The sequence below is a fragment of the Mesoplodon bidens genome, assembly GCF_964165515.1.
Source record: "Mesoplodon bidens genome assembly, chromosome: 3".
Taxonomy (NCBI): domain Eukaryota; kingdom Metazoa; phylum Chordata; class Mammalia; order Artiodactyla; family Ziphiidae; genus Mesoplodon; species Mesoplodon bidens.
Genome location: NC_138178.1, coordinates 128,329,466 through 128,352,112, shown reverse-complemented (window position 1 = coordinate 128,352,112; position 22,647 = coordinate 128,329,466). Strand labels below are relative to the sequence as shown.

General features: G+C 42.0%; 1 protein-coding gene across 6 annotated transcripts in view; it reads left to right on the top strand.

Annotated features, from left to right (window-relative positions):
* The window catches only part of CDKL1 (cyclin dependent kinase like 1), a 59,103-nt gene that overhangs the window by 28,839 nt on the left and 7,617 nt on the right, over nucleotides 1-22,647 (top strand). For all 6 annotated transcript variants that reach the window (XR_014015449.1, XM_081229719.1, XM_081229720.1 and 3 more), the window contains 5 exons: nucleotides 3,673-3,794; nucleotides 14,474-14,546; nucleotides 16,944-17,034; nucleotides 17,621-17,821; nucleotides 20,693-20,775. Coding sequence is in view for 5 of the 6 variants with exons in the window: in XM_081229719.1 (XP_081085845.1) it covers nucleotides 3,673-3,794; nucleotides 14,474-14,546; nucleotides 16,944-17,034; nucleotides 17,621-17,821; nucleotides 20,693-20,775 (570 nt within the window). In the remaining variant the exon portion in view is untranslated. The remainder of the gene's footprint in view (nucleotides 1-3,672; nucleotides 3,795-14,473; nucleotides 14,547-16,943; nucleotides 17,035-17,620; nucleotides 17,822-20,692; nucleotides 20,776-22,647) is intronic.

The window sequence follows — 22,647 nt, the reverse complement described above, 5'->3', positions numbered from 1 at the left end:
AGCAGACACTCTCAGATCTTTGTTATAATATAACAAAGAACACAGCCAAGACAGGGACTGGCTCCCAGATATCTGCTGCTCTGGAATGTTTTCAGGTCACCCAGAATCCTGGCTGCCTACAGAGAGTTAATAATTTATTTTAAAATATTTATAATTTAACATTTGTAAGTCCTAATTAGAATTTAGTCTTAGCAATTGATTTTTCTAAATGAAGAATTTTCTGGAAATCAGTTGAGAAATAAGTTATTGGCTATTTGCAGCTACATAAAGGTTGTCTCATGGCAGGGGATAGGAGAGACAAGTGGTTTAAGTGTCACATGACATCTTCCTATGTTGCCAGAGGCATTGGAAGCCCTCGCATTTAAACATCACAAACCTTAAATGTCTATATGCGCCTCAGTGGTATGGTGAAAAGTACTCTCACACTCCTGGCAGAGGTGTAAGTATGTTTGATCCTGTTGGAAAGCAGTTCGGCCATATCTGTTTAGAGCTTTATGTTGTACTCCTGGGACTCTAAATGGTGCACAGCTAACTTCTTAAATGGCCACTTTCCCCAAGGAGATCTTCCCTGGGCCACTCACTACCCTCGAGCCAGGTACCCTTTCCTGGGGGCTTTTTGTAACACTTATCACGTCTGTAATTACTTGTTCCACATCTGTCTCCTCCTAGGTTCTAAGCTCCTCAAGTACTTGCTTTGTCTCTATATCCTTAGGACTAGCAGAGTGCCTTAAGCACATTAAGATAGATAAATACTTGTTGAATAAAATGAATTGAGAAAGTCAGCCTAAATAGAAATAGATTGAACCCCCAATAACAATAGTAACAGTTAAGCTTCCTGGAGAGAACAATGTGGCCCGACACTGTTTCATGTGCTTTGTGTTATGAAGCTGTCACAGCAGCCCTTGAGCTTCCTGCTCTCACAGATGGAAAACTGAGGCCTAGAGACATTAAGTTAAATTATTCAAAGTTAAGGTCAGCTGGTTAGTAGCTTGTTCATCAAAACCTTATTTATAGTACACAAAAATTGGAGAGAATCTCTATGTTATTTGAATAGAATATGCAGCAATTATTAGAATCTAGGTTTTCAAAAGGTGTGCAGTAACAGGAAGATGGGTGTAATATAATATTTATAGTCCCACTCGGTTCAACGGATCCCGCTGTGACAATGCTCTTTACCTGCTACGTGGTCCCCATGCTTGGGTGGCGGAGTTATAGCTCTTTTAGTTCATACCAGGGTGTCGGGTGGGGCAGAGGCGGGCCAGATGTAGAAAGTGACATCTGGAGGATGCGAGTGTTTCAGAGAGAGAACTGGGTGAACAGGTCCTGAAGCGAGAGGGAGTGTGAGCCTTTGAAGAAGTGAGAGAAATTCAGTGTGTCTAGGGTTTAAGAGCTGGGGCTGCAGAAGTAAGCAGAGGTCAAATGGAGAGGATCTTTGGGTTTTATCCTGAGGCAGCGTGCCCCTGGTGGTCACTGCAGGTATGGATGTGACAAGTTGGAGGAGCCAGTTTTGGCATCTGAGAAGGTCCAGGTATTTGTTTTGGTAGAATTGATACATTTGTACTTTTGCTAAAAAAGTTGGCTGAAGATGTGAGGACTACATGTGGAACATGGAAAATGAAAGGAATCTAAAATTTGAGGTCTGGGCCTTCGGACAGTTATTTTTCAGAGGCTGTAAGAAAAATCTCTGCTTTCCGCTAATTGTCATAAAGCTGCTATTTACCCCGTTTAAACTTGGTTGTTTGCTTTCTGTTTGAGACATCTGAGCCAGTGCAATTCTTTGGTTTAAAACAGCAGTCAGTTCTGTCCTCCTATATCTGGGAAGTGTTAGTTCAGGCTAAAAGTTTCCAGCTATGGGAACATAAATCTGGGGCTTTATAGCTTGGAGTGCCTTCTGTTCTAAGGCCCAAATGTGGCTAATGGGCTTTAGAGTGTCTTGGCTGTTTTATATTTGTTTCATCAAGTGTAATCGCTGGAGCAGGAATTTCACATCTTGAAGATAGAGGGGTTTTACAAAGAAAATGAGAAAATAATTGTCTTTTTTAGTATTTCTCTTGCTGACTGTTTCTCTTCTCACTATCTGTACAAATGTGCTAGAGTGTGGAGTTCAAGAACTTCAGTTTTTTTCTCCTTCTGTCTTTTATCATTTATGAAATATCTGTCTACCTATGATTAATACCTCTGTCTACATATCAAATCACCTGCAGAATTTGGGGAAAAAAAACAGATGGCTGGGCCCCTGTCCAAGACCAATTCAGGATCTCTGGAGGTGGTGCCGGGGCATCTGCAGTTTTCAAAAGTTCCCCTGGTGATTCTACTACAGGGTTATTATCTAGTGCTGCATTAACAAACCTCCTCAAAACTTAGTAGCTTAAAAAAGAATGATTTCTGGGCTCCCCTGGTGGCGCAGTGGTTGAGAGTCCGCCTGCCGATGCAGGGGACACGGGTTCGTGCTCCGGTCTGGGAAGATCCCACATGCCGCGGAGCGGCTGGGCCCGTGAGCCATGGCCGCTGAGCCTGCGCGTCCGGAGCCTGTGCTCCGCAACGGGAGAGGCCACAACAGTGAGAGGCCCGCGTACCGCAAAAAAAAAAAAAAAAAAGAATGATTTCTTACTTCTCACAGTTGTGCCTTGGCTGAGTGCTCCTTCAGGGGGTCTTGCGTGGGCTCGCCCACATAGCCGAATTAGATGAGGGCTGGCAGGGGCTGAGCGCAGCTGGGACACCTGCACCCTGCTCTCCTCGTGGTATTTCATCCTGGGCTGGATCTGGGGGGGATCTCATGATTGCTTTGACCACTAGAATGAGGCAGAAGTTATATCACCTGATTTCTGAGACTAGGCCTTAAGAAGCCTTTCGGTTTCCTCTTTTGCTCTCTTAGATCACTGCCCGGAAGCCTTCAAGCCCTAAAGAAAGTTAACCATTTTTGCTCTCTTCACAGTAGGTTGCTTAGTTGTAGTGTTTCCAGTAGGATCATGGACAGGAGGGGCCAGAAAGCTAAGTACAAGATTTATCTCTGTCAACACCGACATTCATTCCTGCCTGTGTTTTCTAGATACACCCCTTCAGGCATATCAGATTGGAGAGTCTTCCTCATTTTTCTCTTTCAAAAGGTTTCATCAGCCTAGGAAACCTGATTTACTCATTCATTCACAAATAATGATCGAACGCCTATTATGTGCCAGGCCGCATGCTGGGAATACAACATCATTCTGCGTAAACAAGAGAACACAGACCCTGATGTTTGTCATGGTTCTTATATTCTATAGAATGTATCCATTATATCTGTTGGCAGCAGAGGACATTAAACAGTCAATTGAACAATTAGTAGGTTTGAAGGATTCCAAAGGATTCATACTTCAGTGGGGCCACGAGGGACACTGAGCCAGTCTAGGGAGATCAGGGAGCTCTCTTTAGGAGGGGACATTTTCATTCTTTTTTCCCAGCCTTCTCATATCTCTTTTTACCTTCACTAACCACCAGGATCATGATCATTTTTCACTTACAGGCTGCTAATGAACAGCTCATCAAGTGAAGAAAGATAGTGATATCGACAGCCTCCATCCATCCAAGACAAGAATTTTTCTAAAAGACAAATAGCTTTCTTCTACTGGGCCAAAATTAGAGAAAACTGTCTTTCACACTTCCACTTCAGCACCTTGCTTTTTGTGTTTTCAGCAACTCAAGCATCCCAACCTCGTCAGCCTTATCGAAGTCTTCAGGAGGAAGCGGAAGCTTCACCTGGTGTTTGAATACTGTGACCACACAGTGCTCCACGAGCTGGACAAACACCAAAGAGGGTGAGTGACCTGTCGTTTACAAACAAAACACAGCAAAACACACTAGAGTTTGCGAGGGAAAATGAGTTATGACCCTTTTTCACAGTAGGCAAGGACAGCCAGTGTTTGGCCAGCATACTCTGCTGCTGAGGGGTTACCAGAAACGTTGAGAAAGAAATCATAACTCATCATTTTCATGAAGAAAGCAGCAACTGCATTATTCGGTTGAACTTGATTTCTTGGTATATTATCTCTGCATAAATGCTGTGTCAGTCTCTAGGAAAGAAAAGGAGGGATATTAGTTATTCTGTGCCTGCCTAGGGAAGCATAAGGACTTGGAGGTTGAAAGGAAGAGTTCAAAGACAATGGCTAATAGGAAGTTTAAGGCTAAAACAAACGTGGTGTTTTATCTGAAGCAACCCAGGTATCTGGTCTGCTCTATTGGTCAGAACTTTTTTAGTTACAAATGACAAAAAACCCAACTGAAGCCGGGTGTGAGTGAAAAAGGAAGTGGTGGTGGCTGTGATTGGAGAGGTGACTCTGGAGGTCCCACTGATCTTATAACACATTTCTAGCACAGGCAGCACCTTTGTGTGCAGCAGCAGAAGGCTCGGTGAGCAGACAGAGCCTTTGTTTGAAAAAAAAAAAGGCAGGGGGTGGGGGTGAGATCCCTTCCTCTGAAGGCTGCTCCTTGCCAGGGTGAGCAGAGCGCAGGCTGGATTTTGGCTCCCACCCACCCCTCAGCTGTGTGTCTTTAAGGCAGAGCGCCTTAGGCGGGGCCGCTCTCTCTCTCTCTCTCTCCCTCTCCCTCTCCCCCACACCAATGACTCCCAACTCTTCCTCTCTGTGTTGGCTTCATTCTTGCCTTGGAGTTGAGTCTCCTTTACAGGGTTGATTTTGGAGGGTATGTGTGTGTGCTGTGAGATGGAAGCAGTTAGGAAGGGAAAAGTGTGAACTAGAAAGCATTGCCACAGGCTTTTCTCAACCTGTGTAGCCATTCTAGAAGAAAGGAAGTTCTAGAAGAAGGTAGCGTCTGCATACAAAGTCCAGTAGAAGACTGATTGGCTCAGCTCAGGTGATGCAACTACCCCTGGAACCAGTCACTGTGCCAGAGGGAGAGGGTAGAATGATTAGAAGGTCCTGGGAGATATGATTCAAAGTGGGTCAATCAAAGAAGACTTCATGGAGGAGGTGACCTTTGACTTGCAAGGTGAGGAGACTCCAGAGAAGTCGAACAGGGAAGGATATCTCTTCTCTGTCTTTTGCTGTGTTCCTGGGAGCCCAGCTTTGGCTGAGGACGCTATGTAGAGTGCACTGCAGATCAGAATGATGGAACGGCACCCCATCCTGGCTCACATTCGCACTCTAGTGGCTGGAGGCTGAGGCTCTTTCAACAAGGCTTTCAAGCCTTGGCCAAGAGCTTGCTCTGCCATGTGGTGGTGGTTATGTATGATCTGCCATGACCTCCGGGCAGATGGGATTAAAGTGGTTCATGGTTCGTTAGTGACCATGGCACAGGCTTTTCTTGTTAATTTACACAGCCAGAGAGAGCCAAGAGAACAGACACCTCCCTCCCTTCAGCAAGTCATTGATACAGAGAAATTATGTGTTCAAGGGAGAAAACATTGACTATGTTGATATTTGCTCTTTTAACAGCTTGCAAGTGACACTTCAATTAAACCTACTAGTATAAATTACTTGTTCTATGTGGAACTAGGGGGTTGTTGCAGGGAGTTTGATTAATCATGTTAGATTGAGTCACTTAGAAACACTGATTAGTGGGGGGTTGCAAGCAATTGGGAGTCAGTTCTTTTTTAGCATATAGTTTGAGCAGAAGAATAAAAAGACAGGATGAGGAGTGATTAGAGTCTTGGAAGCAGATTTTTTTTAACTCCACTGGCTAAAATCTGTTATATATGTTCCAGAAAATGCTTTAATATAGAGGTGGGTTAGAGAAGGGAAAGACTGGTAGACACGTGTGTGGTTAAGTACAAGCAGCTTCGTTTCCAAATGACACTGTGCCATGGTTTGTCAAATATAAGATTGACTTAAGGAACACTAATAACTGAGCAAGTTTGAAAAGTAAGATTTATTCTAAGTCAGATCATATGCATTTACTTTGAAGTTTAAGGATGTGTGTGTGTGTGTGTGTGTGTGTGTATGTGTTTTAAAAATAAAAGTTACAGGGCTTCCCTGGTGGTGCAGTGGTTGAGAGTCCGCCTGCCGATGCAGGGGACACGGGTTTGTGCCCCGGTCCGGGAGGATCCCACATGCCGCGGAGCGGCTGGGCCCGTGAGCCACGGCCGCTGAGCCTGTGCGTCCGGAGCCTGTGCTTCACAACAGGGGAGGCCACAGCAGTGAGAGGCCCACGTACCGCAAAAAAAAATTAAAAAATAAAAAAAAAAAAGTTACTTTCCATTATCCTGACTATTTGGATTCTCCGATCTTTTAAATGCTATTTCAGAATTTTGCTTGTCATCATTAAGGAGTAAATGTCATTAACTCTGTCAACCAACGATTTTGAAATTTATAGGAAAACTTTATGTTTCAATGTAGAGATCTACAAAATAAAGCTATACTATAAAATAAAACTTTGTGAATGTATTCCCAGTAAAAGTGGGTCAGCATCACCTGTGTGACCTTTAGCAAGTTGCTTACAGGTGTCCTTACCTCTAAAAATGAGAGTTTAGTACCAGGTAAAATTTAAGAAAACTTCCAGTTCTACAGTGTTATGAGTTGATGATCTAATACCTAGAGCTCAGAAGACTGCAGTTCTCTTTTAGTTTCATATGTGCTCTGTTAGACAATATCAACAGAAGATAATGTGCTAATGCTGATGTTTTTCCTGCCTGATGGCAGGTTGGTCCTCCCTGGGTTTGTACATTTACCCCAAGAACGTCCTGTGATCACTATATTTCCAGGTACAAATTTCTAAAATCTAAAGTGGATCATGCCACTCCCCTACATAAGTCATTTAATAGCTCCTCAAAGCTTACTGGTGTGGTAAAAGCCCCTAGCATGGGATGCAAGATCTCACTCACTCTGCAAGATCATCCCATTTCCCACCAGTTTCCAATCCCATGGAATCATTTGCATCCTAGGCTTTAGGACACCTGGGTTGCCCTACCTTCTGTACTCTGCCTGGCAAACTCCTGCTTGCCCTTGGATACAGCTCAAAGATGACCTCCTTATGATATCTACCTTAGGAGACTCGGGAGTTCCTTCCTCTGGTATCCATTACATCTTCTAGAATTATTTATGTTTGCCCAGTAAACTATAAAATCTTCAAGGGCAAGAGCTGTGCCTTCCTCATCTGTGTATCCCCAGTAATTTTTAGCTTAATTCTTTTTTTTTTTTTTTTCACGGTACGCGGGCCTCTCACTGTTGTGGCCTCTCCCGTTGCGGAGCACAGGCTCCGTACGCACAGGCCCAGTGGCCATGGCTCACGGGCCCAGCCGCTCCGCGGCATGTGGGATCCTCCCGGACCGGGGCACAAACCCGTGTCCCCTGCATCGGCAGGCGAACTCTCAACCACTGCGCCACCAGGGAAGCCCTAGCTTAATTCTTGGCACTTGGTATATTCTCAATACTTGCTGTGGAGTGACTGAGTCAGCAAACTGATAAATTTATCCTTAAAGATGATTTTAAAGAAGAGTAATCATAACAATGTTTTATTTTTCATTTAAAAATAGTTACTTTGATTAAAAATTTCTAAAACCTAATGTTGTCAAAGGAAATTATTAGTACACTGCTAGAGCAACCTGTCCAGAGGGCAATTTGTCAGTAGGTCTACTTCTGTTAATTTACCACAAGAAAATAATTGAGTATGTGTGTAAATATTTAGTTTAAAAAGTGTCTATTGTTAAAGTATTGTTTATAATAAAAAAATTGGAAACTGAAATATCCCATGATAGAGGATTGGTTAAGTAAATTATAGTATGTCTTTACAATGGAATACAGTGGAGCTGCTAAGAATCATGCTTATAAGATAAAACAGACATTGACATAGAGAAATGTTCATGAATGGTTGCAAAATGAAGAAAAAATGCTATAATAAAAAAACATATTTCACTTTCATAGAATTTATATATAGGTAGAAAATAAAGAAAAGTAATTAATATACACATTTTAATAGAGATTGTCTCTGAGTGATGATTGTATAGATATTTTCCACTTTGTTTTTTTATATTTTCTCCACGTTCCATTTATTACTTTGGCAATGTTTTAATTATTAAAAATAATTCCTGCTAAATCAGACTCAAAGACTTATCTCTACTTTAAATCTGAAATGGATACTAATTTATCTCCTTGTAAGATGTTGGTAACTTCTTGAACTCCTTTGGAAGGCTTTTGGAGAAGATTCACATTCATGCTGCTACTAACAAGCAAGTTTATGCCAGAATATATCCTGTTATAGTGGCATAAATACGTGTCCATTATAATTCCCAGTGCTGTGTTCGTGTTGCTTATATTTGCTCTCAAACAAACATATTCCTTATCTTCTGTAGGACTGAATAGGCCTTGTGCTTATTATTCTATTAACTATTGGTCTCTCCTCTGTCAAAGCTTCATAAACAACTGGTTTAGGTGTTCTCTCCTCATTTTTCTGCCCCTGTGTAAGTGCAGCCAGACACTTCGCCCATTTTTTTCCTGTGCAGATTCCATTACCACCAGATCTTCCTCTGACTCTCATATAGTTTGTTCAAAGAACATCTGGTGGGTAAAGGGCATTACTACAAGTTTTCAGTTTCTGACAATGGAATTCCAGAACTTTTCTAAAATCTCTTTTTTGAAGTGATGCATTGGTTGTTGTAAAAATGTCAAGCAACACAGAAACATATAGAAATAAAGTTTGAGAAATGGTTTTCTAATTATTTTTCTATGCATGTATATATTTAAAGAGATTGAGCTCTACATACTGTTCATTTTTTAAGTGTGTTTGGGAGCTGTCTCCCTATTCATACATACATCTCTACTTTTATATTTTTAAAATGGTATCGAATTCCATGGTGCAAGTATACCATGGTTTCTTTATTCAACCCCCCCATTGATAAATATTTAGATTGTTTCTAGTTTTTCTCTAATAATAAGGCTACAGTAAACATAAATATTTCTATAAGATAAATTTCAAAGAACATATTATTTCTGTAGGAGCTTGGCCAGCCCTTTCGTCCCCATCTTTGTTGTAACCTTGTGTAGAAATGAAGCTTGAATGGATGTTGATTGTCTGACTTCTTGTAATGTGACAAATATTAGAGGAGCAGTGGTGGAAAGGACCGTTACTGTATTGAGAACCTGGGAAGAGATCCATGGTCTTTCTTTGTCATCTCTCTCATCTCTCTTATTTCTGAAGACATGTTTAAAATGCAGTTTAATCTGTTCACTTTCACACAGCAGTTGTTTAGGTTTCTCTCTGTTCATTTCAATTTTGTTATCAGGACATTAGAGTCATAGTCCATCCGTTCCAAAACTTGGAAGGAGAGACAGAAGTTTGCTTTCTGGGAGTTATTTTGTGAAACCAACACATTATGCATCAGGGCAGAGATGTGCAAAGCATCCTTAAAGGGATAGGAGGCTGCCGGGCTGGTTAGATGGGACTGATTACATACATTTTATCTAAGGACGACAGCTTCCTAATTTGGAGATGGGTACAACTAAACTGTCTCAGCATAAAGGCAATAACCAGTCAAACTGTGTACTTTCTCTCATTCCAACTCTTTGCTCACCAAACACCATTCTCATTAGAACTTGAGTTTCTCTATGGAATTGCCTACAACGAAAGCATAAGCTGGCACTCAGAATTTAAAGATGGATGAATAAATTAGCATTCTGGCTTTATATATCAGGCTAGTAAATTTGTGTAATGTTCACCTGCCCCTTTGAAATGGATACTGTCTTGGTGTGCTGACAAAACCAAGTGTCTGTATATGAAAACCTGAAGACCATTGTAAAAGGAGCCAGGCTGCCGGCTGCCCTTCCAGACGGAGCACCACATTCTCCGTGTTGCTGTGATGAAATGACTTTTTCCCCCAATTCTGTTCTTCACTTAATATTTTCTCATATGCATTTCTCTCCGCCACTCCCCACCCTCCTGCCTGCCTCTCCTCTCGGCAGGCATGTGGGATCTTAGTTCCCCAACCCAGGATCTAGCCTGTGCCCCCTGCAGTGGAAGGACGGAGTCTTAACCACCGCACCACCAGGGAAACCCCTCATGTGCATTTCTAAATATGTTGCAGTATAATTTTTAGATCTATTATTAACTATAAGATATTACATCTAGTTACATTACCATCTAACTGTTCCTCCATTGTTGAATATTGAGGCCATTTTCAGTGTCTTGTCTGATAAATGATTCTACTCTCAAAATCTTCCTACAAAAAGAAGATTTTTCTTCTTTTGCACTTTTTCTTTAGAAATTCTCAAAATGGGATTATCGGCTCATAGGGTTTGTCAAACTGAACCAATTCACCTTAGCACCAATGATGTGGATTTATATATATTTTTTTCCTTATAGTCATGCTACTTTGGTTTCTATTATTAAAATATTTGATGAATGAATTCCTTCAAACATATAAGGTAGAAATAATAGCAATCCTACACAAACTCTTTCAGAAAATATAGAAGGAAGAAATACTTTCCAAATCATATTGTGAGGCCACTATAACCTGATACCAAAACTAGATGAGGGCATTTCAAGGAAAGAAAATGACAGATGAATATCCCATGTGAACTTAGGTGTAAAAAACCTTAGCAAATTAAATCTAGCAATGTAATGTAATAAAAAGAGTGATGTACTGCTATTTCTTGATGTATTAATTTTTAGACATTTTTAGACATTATCTACAGACTATTCTGATAGATGAGGATTTAGCTCTCTTACACCATTATTTCCTCCGCTTCCCCTTCTCCCTCCAAATAGTTACATTAAAATTTTATTAATTCAGCATTCACTGTTCCCATTATTATGCCTACATACATATTACTTATAGCTGAGCATTTTACCATACTAGGGTTTCTTTTTGTATTTTTTCTGCAAATTATATTTGCCTTGCTTTTTAAATTTGCTTAGTATTCTATTGCTAACTTTTTCCACTCCTTTTAATAGTCTCTCAGTATACTTTTCCACAGGATAGTCACATCAGGTAATCCCTTAGTTCATTTTTTTGCCCCCTTGGTGATATCCTGCCTTTAGACCCCCCATTCTCCATCTGTTTGGCTTGTTGTTCTCCCAGCCCGCTGACCAGCTGTCCTCCTGGGACTTCCCTTTGCTGTCATCCTTTGAATCCCCTCTTAATTTCTCTATGGTTTGATTCACCACTTCCTGGATCTCCGGTCTTCCTCTTTCTGGGTTTGCTTACTTAGTGTGGCCAAGGATCTCTGTCTCCAGTTGGCTAAAATGATGGTACAGTCACAGAGAAATCTAGACCACAGACATTTCTAATGATACCCCCTTATTCCTCCTTGGAGCCAAACACTTGGGAAACTTTTATGTTCCTGGGGGTGAAACAAAGTCCCCAAAGCAGGCAGGAGGAGTGCCACGAGGTCACACTGGTGGAGGACCCAGGAGTGCACTTCTCCTGCACCTCTTCCCACGAGTGGAAGATGGATTCCATTCCACCCTCCCTGGAGGGAGTACCTCTGTCAAGCTGGACCACAGCTCAGTGGGTTCCAGAGGGACAGCTGTAGCTCTCACCTGCTGTCACCATGTCTTGTCTTGTACTTTTATTTTCCGAAAGATACTATAAGCTGCCTAAGGGTGAGATGATGTCTTATTATATTTAGATTGAGCTTCAGTGTCATTCTAGTTAGGTTTTAGGAGAGAGTGAAATAGATGGGCGTGTTTAATCCACCATCTTAACCCAGAAGTCCTCTGAAGCACTTTTTTCAGTTGGCTTCAGTGACACTGTGTTCTCTTGAGTGTCATCTTAGTTCACTTGGTGTTCAACCCCAGTCTCTTGCTGGGTCCCCCTCCTCTTTCTGATCTCTACATGTTGCAGGGCCTCAGGGCTTGACCTTCTCTTCTTTTTTCTGGATTCATTCCTTAGGTGGCTTCATCCACTCCTAGGCCTGTAAATCCCATCATTATGCTTATGCTTCCCAAATTTATCCTTCTGGACCTTCCTTCTGAATTCAGAACTCCTTTCCCAGAGTCTTCCCTTGCATGGCTGAGAAGCATCTCACCCAGCCACCCTCCCTTCCCCTCCCCGGCTTCTCCCCCAGCGTTCTCCACAGTAAAGGGCCCCACCATAAACCAGCAACTTAGGCTAATTACTCGATGTCATTCCTTGATTTCTCTCTGAATCTCACATCCAATCTCTCAGAAAATCCTGAAGACTCCATTTTTAAAATATAGTCCAAATTGGGCCGTTTCTCATCACCTTAACCACTCCGTCAGATGTTGTCCTAAGCAGAAAAGCTTTCTGGAGCACGTGTATAAGATAGCACCCTTTTCAGCACAGCGCCCTCTGTACACGTGTGTATCCAGTCCCAGTGAGGTGCCACAGAATAGATTCTATTTTTCTTCCTTTCCATATCTGTAACTCCCTCCACCAACAGTGAAAAACCTGGCTCCTATCATCCTCAGGTAAAAAGGGTCTTAGAGATAGAATCTGAGACCCTGGCATTCCAGAGCAGAGACAGGATAATCAAGAAGTGAAGTGAGGGACTTCCCTGGTGGTCCAGTGAGTGGGACTCCGTGCTCCCGATGCAGTAGGTCCGGGTTTGATCCCTGGTTGGGGAACTAGATCCCTCATGCATGCGCAACTAAGAGTCTGCATGCCGCAACTAAGAAGTCTGCATGCTGCAACTGAAAGATCACGCATGCCCAACGAGGATCCCGCTTGCCGAATCTGAGACCGGCTCAGCCTAAATAAATAAATAAATAAATAATAAAATATATATATATAAAAAAAAGTGGAGTGAGTAGCTGACCCAAGACGACACTAGGTAGCTTGAACAGAATTTTTACGTTTGAAAACTGTGTAACAATGTGCTTAGTGTTAGAGGAGCGCTAATGATACGCTATTATAATTTACCTTTAAATGCTCTTTTTGCGTAATTTCTTTTGGGAAATGTTCTTAGAGACTAAAATTGCCTGGTACTGAATAACCTTATATATTAATACTTAATTCATTACATAATCAACATATATTCTATTTTTTTCTGGGTAAAAAATGGAGGCTGGGGGAAAGCACATCCCCTGAAATGTCCTCTTCTTAGTTGTATTTTTCTAGGTCTTCTTTCTAGACAGGTGAGATTTTCTGGCATCTGTACCTTTATGTCGCTAGAATAAATAAGGAAGGGAATTTGGAGAAAAGCTACTTCAGCCCAGGAATGTCCCAGCTCTTCTTCATGGAAGTGGCCTCTTCATTTCCTCCACATTGTCCCACTGTTCCAGCTTCCCCTTATCTGCTTGAAAGGATTTCCTGAACATCTGGTCTGTGACAACAGTGGCCTCATAGCCCCTCCTGGAGGCTGGAAGTGACTTTTTTGGGTCACCTTGACACAAGTACTTCAGAGTTTCCTCCCTGGTGTACATATTAGTTCTGGCTAAGGATCACAACAACCTTGTTTAATATTTGATTTGTAAAAACAGTTAAGTCTACCTGGTGGGCGGGGGGGGGGGTCTTTGAAAATAAATGTACTCTCTCTGTAGTTTGTTTTGCTCATTGCCTAATTTTTTTTTTTTTAAATGCTCTCAGAGCAGGTACCGTTTTCTGATTCACACAAAGGACCTACTGGGGCCACTGTTTGCCCTGGTTATGTAAGCTTAGAGTCAGGGAGGAAGTGCTGGGAGCAGTGGCATGAGGTTTAGATGCTGTAATAGAGGACAGGGCAGGGACATGTGAACAGGATGCAGCCAGCTACCAGAGAGGAGCAGTGTGAGGAAAGAACCAAGATGCCTATGTGGGCCTCTACTTATTATGACCTTCTGTTGCCTGATGTGCAATGTAAACCTCTTCCTTACCATCAGTAAAATCTTCATTACCTTAAAAAAAAAAGTGCTGGGGCTTCCCTGGTGGCACAGTGGTTGGGAGTCCGCCTGCCAATGCAGGGGTCATGGGTTCGATCCCTGGCCCGGGAAGATCCCACATGCCATGAAGCCTAGAGGGGAGCCCGCGCGCAGCAACGAAGACCCAATGCAAGCATAAATAAATAAATAAATTTTTTTAAAAAAAAGTGCTGCCTAGGGAATCTGAAGAAACCATGTGCCCACCTGTGGAAGATGAGTTCTGCTTCAAGGCCATCAGTTGGGGCAACTTGAAAAAATAAACAGCATCTTTCATGCTTGATATTTACTAATAACTTGCCATCAACAAAAAGCTCCTTTTTTGTTACCTGCCTGGTAACTTGAGACGGAGCTCAAGTTACCAGGCAGGTTCCCAGTGGTGCCACAGATGTTCGAGGTAGGTGGTCTTAAATACTCGTTGCAATCCCTGTGGGTCTTCCTGGTCCTTCCCTATAGACGTAGATGTTACATTGTTGTTACCTTGCTGTCCCTGGAATTCAGCAGTGTTCTGATCACATGTTCTCTACACTTTGGACCCCTGGAATGCCTGTCGCATGAGTTAGATGACTGTATGTGTGACCTAGGATTTTCCACTACTTAAGCCTGTCTTGGTTTGCTTTTTTCTTTTTTTGAGCTGAATTCCATGGCAACACTAAAGAATGTGTCTGTGTTGCTTTTTTTTTTTTAATAGGGTACCAGAACATCTTGTGAAGAGCATAACTTGGCAGACATTGCAAGCGGTAAATTTTTGCCATAAACACAATGTAAGTCTCATGATCTCCCTCTAAAAACCAGAAGGCTGCCCTTAAGCTGAGGTGGAGCCTTTGTATGAAGTTTATATCATACTTTTGTGGATAGAATTTTTTACGTAAATCTTCGTAAGCCTGGTTGGGGTAAGTAGACGCTAAAAATGCCAACCTAGCTAGTCCTTCTTGTTCAGGTTTTAAAGATGCATTTTTATGATTTTAAGAAAGCAGTTATTTTTACGTTGCTTAGGAACTGCTCAGATTTAAAGTAGAATCCCATTCACTTGGAGTCCGTGTTGGTCTGGAACCCTCAGAATACTCTGAAATTGGGGAGGGGAACCCCAGGTGGCTCATGCTTGTTGAGTGCAGTACGTGGAGTCTCAAGTGCCATGCACACGTACTAGTGTCTGCATTGGTGAGATAGAGGTGCCAAGTCTGCAACAAAGCAGCCAGTGGAAACCTCTAGCACTCCCAGCCACAGCGAGGCTGGCGGGAAGCACAGTGGACCGCTGCCCAGGTGGTGTGACTTCACAGATGCTGGGAAGCCTGCTGTTCCTTCCAATACAACATGGCCCAGTCCCTGTGCACAGAAGCCAGACTCCAACATCAGAGCTTCATTTTGGCCACAAGGGCAATTTACCGCAATATGTCATCCTGACAACAGCCAGGGTCCAATTTCACTGGTGGGGCTGAATCCCCTTGCTCACGCTGTTCTAAATGTTTTTTTTTTCCCTGAAGCTACCTTCCCAGAGAAGCAAATATGAGAGTAGGCAGCACTTCTCCCCGCTGATCCTCCACCTAGCTCACGGCTACAGTCCTTGTCCAAATGCGTGCATGGCAGGGAGTGTGGACACCTTATAGGTACTGCGAGTGAGGGCTAGCAGTTTCCTGAGAGCAGGGTTTAGGATGGGGGAGCAAGAGAGAGTGCAGAAAGGCCCCGGTGGGAAAAGCAGAGACACTAAGAACAAATAGAACGCATACCACAGTTCCCTGGAGAGCCCCTGAAGCTGTTTGGCCACATGTGCATGGGGGGAGGGTTGTAGAAACTTGTAAAGAATTCCCAGAACAGAATAGGAGCACATTCTTGCTTCCAAGCACTTCTGACCATCTGTCATCATGATACTCAAGGGTGTACCCGTTTATAGTAATATTTGAAGCCAGTGGTAAAAAAAAAGTGGAGATCTCAGGGCCATTGATTGCTAAGAATCAGATAGATTATAATAAAATAATTCAGTTATTTCCCCCCAGTTTTTCCAGAATAATAAATACCCATGGGGAAACACACTGAGGTCTCACCCTGAAGATCCTTTGGAGTGAGAACTAGGCCAGGCCCAAGAGGAAACTCTGTCATCTCTCCAGATTCTAGAGAGTCAAGAACATCCCAGGGTATCAGCCGCAAGCCAGAGAGCGTCTCTCCGATTGCAGAAGGCTCCAACATTCTCCTCCAGAGAGGAGAACACTTGGAAGCAGGGAAGGTTATTAGGAACCTGAACAGTGCTATGACCCCACGGTTGTTTTTATGTAATTTAAAGTAGGTTGTTGATTTGTTCCTTGCCAAAAAATTTCTATTTAATGAGAAAATCATGTGAAGATTCTTAAACATTCTTCCAGCATCACCCTGTTAAGCAATGTCAGCTGTAGTCTGGAAACCACAGGTGATTTGTGTCTAAACCCTGGCATGGGGGCTACATCCCGTGGGGTGGAGGCACAGAAAGAAGGCTGGATGTGTGTGGGATGGAGCTGACATCTAGCGACTCCCCAGAGGGTGAGCACTGCCTGCTCTTATTTATCTGGTGGGGACGAATGTCAGAGCTGGAAGGGAGGTCTCTTGGCAAGCTGCTGCTTCCCGCCCTTCTCTTTCCCAGCTTATCTCAGTAGGCCCAGGGCTTGTCCTGTTTACCAGGCGGAATGTGTCCTGTTCTCAGTTAAACAACTGGATTGTGAATTCTGCTTAGGCACCAACTTGCAGCTCCTGCAGCCATGCTGCAGGCCTCACCCAGAGCCTTTTAACATTTTCCCTGTCACCTAAGGTAGCCAGATTAAATATAGGACACCCAGTTAAATGTGAATTTCAGGTAAACAATCATAACACTTTAGTATAAATATGTCCCAAACATTGCGTGGGGCATACTTATGCTAAAAAATTATTTCTTGTTTATCTGGCTACCCTACTTTCATTTTTCCTTTCACACTTGTTGGTCTTTAGGGGCTCTGCAGGAATTTGGGCTGACTCAGGCTATGATGGGTATGGTACTAGGTTTGTTTTAGGCTGCTGTTTCGTAGTCTGTTTTCCAAAAGGCCAGTGAGAGGTTCAAACAATTTCTCAAGTATTTGCTAAATATTCATATGTTTTATTTAGTCCATGTATTATAGTTGCTCCTTTTTAATCTGCTTTGATTTGATGTTTGTGATTAGTGCATACACAGAGACGTAAAGCCAGAAAACATCCTCATCACAAAACATTCTGTGATTAAGCTTTGTGACTTTGGATTCGCTCGGCTTTTGAGTGAGTACTGAAGTTTTCTTTAGTTAAGTGTCAAAGCTGGAAAGATTTTTAATATGATAAAGAATCTAAATGCTATAGAAAGCTGGTTCCTATATATTTAGGGCATAAGCTTGCTATAAATTACACGTCTGCAATTAATTGAAAACATGTAGATATACACTGGTTTAAAATGTATGCTATCTGTAAATTTTACCACAGTAAAGTGCTTATTAAAAAGTATATTACCCTCCTGGTTTCTACCATGTTTTGCTAAAATAGTACTTTTTAGAACTACTATTTTAGAAGAGTGGTTTTCAACCTCGGCTGTAGATTAGAATCATCTGGGAAACTATAAACTCTAACTATAAAAACTATACTGATACCCCTCCAGGGATTCTGGTTTAATTGGACTGGGGGGTACCCAAACATCAGTAATTTTAAAAATACTGTATTCCAAGTGATTTTAATGTGCACCCAGTATTGTGAACCACTAATTTAGGAAAGCCACAGATGGAACACAAGCTTGATTTCTCAGGTCTTGCCCCTCCTGATTTTGATTCCTCGCTTGCACTGCTCTCTCTGTTTTCCATGTCCCATCACTGGCCAGCTGGACCGAGTGACTACTACACAGACTATGTGGCCACCAGGTGGTACCGCTCCCCAGAGCTGTTGGTGGGGGACATGCAGTACGGCCCCCCAATAGATGTTTGGGCAATTGGCTGTGTCTTTGCTGAGCTGCTGTCAGGAGTGCCTCTGTGGCCCGGAAAATCAGATGTGGATCAGCTCTATCTGATAAGGAAAACCTTGGGTAAGTGGTGTTTCTGTCCTGCCTTTTGGAAACTGGATAGTTTTACCCGTGTCAGTGCTGGGCAGAGCCAAGTTCCTAGTCTCATCTAATGCCCTTTGCAGTCACAAAGAGGGAAAGTCTCAATGAAATGGCTCCATTAAAGGTGTCCGGGTTTGTTTTAAGAGAAAGAATCAACAATTTTGAGTATGTTCTAATTGTCCAAAACGACACAAGATTCTCTCTTCAACATAGTTTGGATCAAGTTAAACTCCGAATAATGATGATAACATCAATAAAAACATACATTTCTATAAGGGCCTAGCAGTTTACAGAATGCTGTTGTGTTTCGCTTCATTTATTATGATGTGGTAATTCATTCTCTGGATGTCCTTGACTCCAGCCTGTCAGGCTAGTTTGGATTATTCACATGCTATTTAGATGATGCTCAACCTTCTAAGTGTCGGGAAGAAAGCCTGGTTCTTCTTATGTCACCCTTCTTGTTTTACTTTCCCACCCCCAAAGTCCCTTCCTTTGTTTCTACTCTTGGGGAATAGGGGGGAGGAGAAGAGGGGGAAGGAAGGGACAGGTGCACAGATCTGTGAGCAGGGATTGATCCCTTCAGAAGTCAGGGAGTCGAGCTGTGACTCCCAGTTTAGAGCAAACTTTTCTTCCTTGAAACTCATGTAGCATCTGCTGTTGCCATGTCTTTGTGTCTTGTGCTTGCATCACTCCAAAGGCACTGGAAGCTGCCTGAGGCTGAGATCCTGTCTTTTATTTCTATTTATCCTCCACCAACATCTGCATACAGTAGGTAGTAAATATTTGCTGGTAGCTTTTGTTGAGTGACATGTAAGTCACCTTGGAGCCCTGCCAGGGGCACTGAGCCTTCCTTTGCTGTGTTTTCCCGGTGATTTTAGGGCACTATGTCCATGTCCTACCCCCCAGCTCTCTGGTGGAAGAAGGTTATTAAGGTACAGACAATGTGCTCATGAGGAAGCTCACTGAGACCTGGGACAAGGCATTAGAGAGCATATTTTGGCTGCTCGTCCAAAATGGGCAAGGACGTCAGTTTTTGGATTTGAGTGAAAGGTAAAGTTCTGAGACAAACTGGTAAATTTAGCCAACTTGATACCCTGAGGTTGGAACTCCAGCCCAGTCCAATAGCAGCGTTTCCAGGGCCCTGACTGGCAGGCTTTCACTGTTCACTCTGCTCTGGGAAGTGGGCCTGGGTGTGCCAGGGGCGCCCTTCTGAGCGTCTCCATCTGTTCTCTGAACAAAATTCCTCTTCAGATGTCATATCCCTGGAATTTTACATGAGGGCGATTTTAGCTTATTTGGCTGAAATGTGGGCAGGTGAGCCTCACGTAATCCCCCAGAATATAGAAATGCTCCTTTTGTTTTATTATTTCACTTCTTAAGTGCTTCTAAACGGTATATAAAGTGGGATTTCCAAGTGATTGCTATTTGGTAAAACAAGTAAAGGTGGTTCCAACTTGGAAACGTATTCCTTCTAGCTAGATCTTCCATGCTTTGTTTCCTCCCTCCCTCCTTGCCTTTCTCTGCTCCTTTCCTAACCCTAACCCTTCCTTTCTCAGATATTTATTGAGTGCTTGCTACGTGTCAGGCACTGTTCTAAGTGCTAGGCCAATACACTTTTATCTCGACCCATCAGTATTCAATGAATACGATTTTGATTTGTGGTTGTTGCACTTCTGCTATTTTTTTAAATTTAATTTAATTAATTTATTTTTTATGCAGCAGGTTCTTATTACTTATCTGTTTTACACATATTGGTGTATACATGTCAATCCCAGTCTCCCAATTCATCCCACCACCACGACCACCCCCTGCTGCTTCCTCCCCTTGGTGTCCATACGTTTGTTCTCTACATCTGTGTCTCTGTTTCTGCTCTGCAAATGGTTCATCTGTACCATTTTTCTAGATTCCACAAATATGCATTAATATACGATATTTGTTTTTCTCTTTCTTTCACTCTGTATTACAGTCTCTAGGTCCATCCATGTCTGTACAAATGACCCAATTTCCTTCCTTTTTATGGCTGAATAATGTTCCATTGTATACATTTACCACATCTTCTTTATCCATTCACCTGTTGATGGGCATTTAGGTTGCTTCCATGTCCTGGCTATTGTAAATAGTGCTGCAGTGCACATTGGGGTGCATGTATCTTTTTGAATTATAGTTTTCTCAGGGTATATGCCCAGTAGTGAGATTGCTGGGTCATATGGTAGTTCTAGTTTTAGTTTTTTAAGGAGCCTCCATACTGTTCTCCATAGTGGCTGTATCAATTTACATTCCCACCAACAGTGTAAGAGGGTTCCCTTTTCTCCACACCCTCTCAGCATACTTTTGCTATTTAAAAAAAGCCATCATTTGTTAGTGTGTGTATGTGTGTGTGCGCGCACATGCTTCTGAGTTGTTTGGTTTGGACTCCTCAAACATTTTGTGAGCCTTTGAGGGGCAAGAACATTGCAGCCTTTAGTTTCCGTTCATGCCTCCTCTGTGCCTAACACAGTACTCCACCCACTGTGGGTCTCGGCACAGTTTGTTGAAAGTTCCCTCAGTGCCTCTCCCTCTGACTGGAGAAGCAAATTGCAGCCTTTGTAGGTATAGGCACTGACCAACACAGCACCAATGGAAGGAAACCATAGAGCCGTGCTTGCTAACTGATCTAATTTTCTTTGAGAGGATGGAAAAGACTTTATTTTCTATTTATTTATTTTTGTGGGTTTTTTTGGTTTTGTTTTTTTTTAATTTTTATTGATGTATAGTTGATTTATAATATCATGTTAATTTCAGGGAGCTATACTCAGTATTTTGTAATATATACAACCTATCTAATTTTACCTTTCTCTTTCTTCTTGTCCAAAGGAGACCTCATTCCTAGGCACCATCAAGTATTTAGCACAAATCAGTACTTCAGTGGGGTAAAAATTCCAGACCCTGAAGATATGGTGAGTGACCCATTTTGGAAAGAGCTCTGCATGTCAGAGCTAAGGTTAACAGGGTGTTTAAGGGGGATCATTCTCACTCGATGAATGTACATGAGGAGTTGCAGGCTAACTAGGTTTTGGTAGTTATGCACCAGCCTGAGCCCCATGGTCCACTTTGCAATGGAAGATCAGTCTAAGAGTAAAAAAGAAAACTGGGGCAAATTGGCTAGCAAGATCATGGCCTTCAGTGCTAATTTACAGATTGCTGATAGCAGAGCTTAGCCAGCATGTTGGACAGGAATGCAGAGCTACCTGCCCCAGCCTCACCTGTCCTTCATCATTTTCAGCAGTGGAAGCTATGAAGCTCAGAGCCAGTTAACTTTTAGACAGTGACTCATCCAGGGAAAATCCAGCGTTGTCCAAACCCCCTACTCTACAGTGCTTTCACTCCCAGACTGGGGGAAAACGGTGATGAACTTGCTTGGCCAGCCTTACTCTCATACCTGTTCCCTATGGCCAATGTGTGGAAAACACTTATTTTTCAAAAATTGAAAAAAATTTAAAACGTGCGTATCCTAACCCACTTTCAAGAATTTATTCCAATGAAACTATTAGACAAAGGCATAAAGATATGACATTCTTTTTTTAAATTGGGGTATAGTTGGTTTACAATGTTGTGTTAGTGTCTACTGTACGGCAAAGTGGAGTTCCCTGTGCTATACAGCAGGTTCTCATTTTATACATATTAGTTTATATGTGTCAGTCCCAATCTCCCAGTTCATCCCACCACCGCCCCCCTTTTCCCCCTTGGTGTCCATACGTTTGTTCTCTACATCTCTGTCTGTATTTCTGCCTTGCAAATCAGTTCACCCGTACCATTTTTCTAGATTCCACATATATGCGTTAATATACTATATTTGTTTTTCTCTTTCTGACTTACTTCACTCTGTATGACAGTCTCTAGGTCCATCCACACCTCTACAAATGACCCAGTTTCATTCCTTTTTATGGCTGAATAATATTCCATCGTATATATGTACCACATCTTCTTTATCCTGTCATCTGTCGATGGACATCTAGGTTGCTTCAGTGACCTGGCTACTGTAAATAGAGCTGCAATGAACATTGGGGTGCATGTGTCTTTTTGAATTGTGTTGTCTCAGGGTATATGCCCAGTAGTGGGATTGCTGTGTCATAGGGTAATTCTATTTTTAGTTTTTTAAGGAAGCTTCATACTGTTCTCCATAGTGGCTCTATCAGTTTACATTCCCACCAACAGTGCAAGAGGGTTCCCTTTTCTCCACACCCTCTCCAGCATTTATTGTTTGTAGATTTTCTGATGATGCCCAATCTAACCAGTGTGAGGTGATAACTCATTATAGTTTCGATTTGCATTTCTCATGACATTCTTTAATAGAAATCATTTCCTTTAGTGTTCCATCAGTAGGGAATTAATTAAATAAGTTATGGTATGTCCTTACAATAGAAGTACCACATAGCTAATAAAAATATATTCGTATGTAATCACCTAAAAAAAAATGTCCACAACATATTGCTAAATGAAAAGAAAAAGTTACAAAACAGTATGTATAATTTGACATAATTTTAATAAATATTTAATAAATACACACATTTACATGTATAAATATTTAATAAAAACGTACATTTACATGTATAAATATAAAATAATATGACAACCTCTGGAAAATCAGGCAAAGATTTTTACGTTTGTGAAATAAATGGCTGCAAAGATATATACCAAAATATTAACAGTGAATGTCTCTTTGTGGTGGGATGATTTGTTTCTTTATGGTTTTTTAATATTTTCAAAAGTCTTCTAATGAGCCTGTATTATACTCAAAAACATTTCTGAGCACAGTTAAGGTCTGTGAG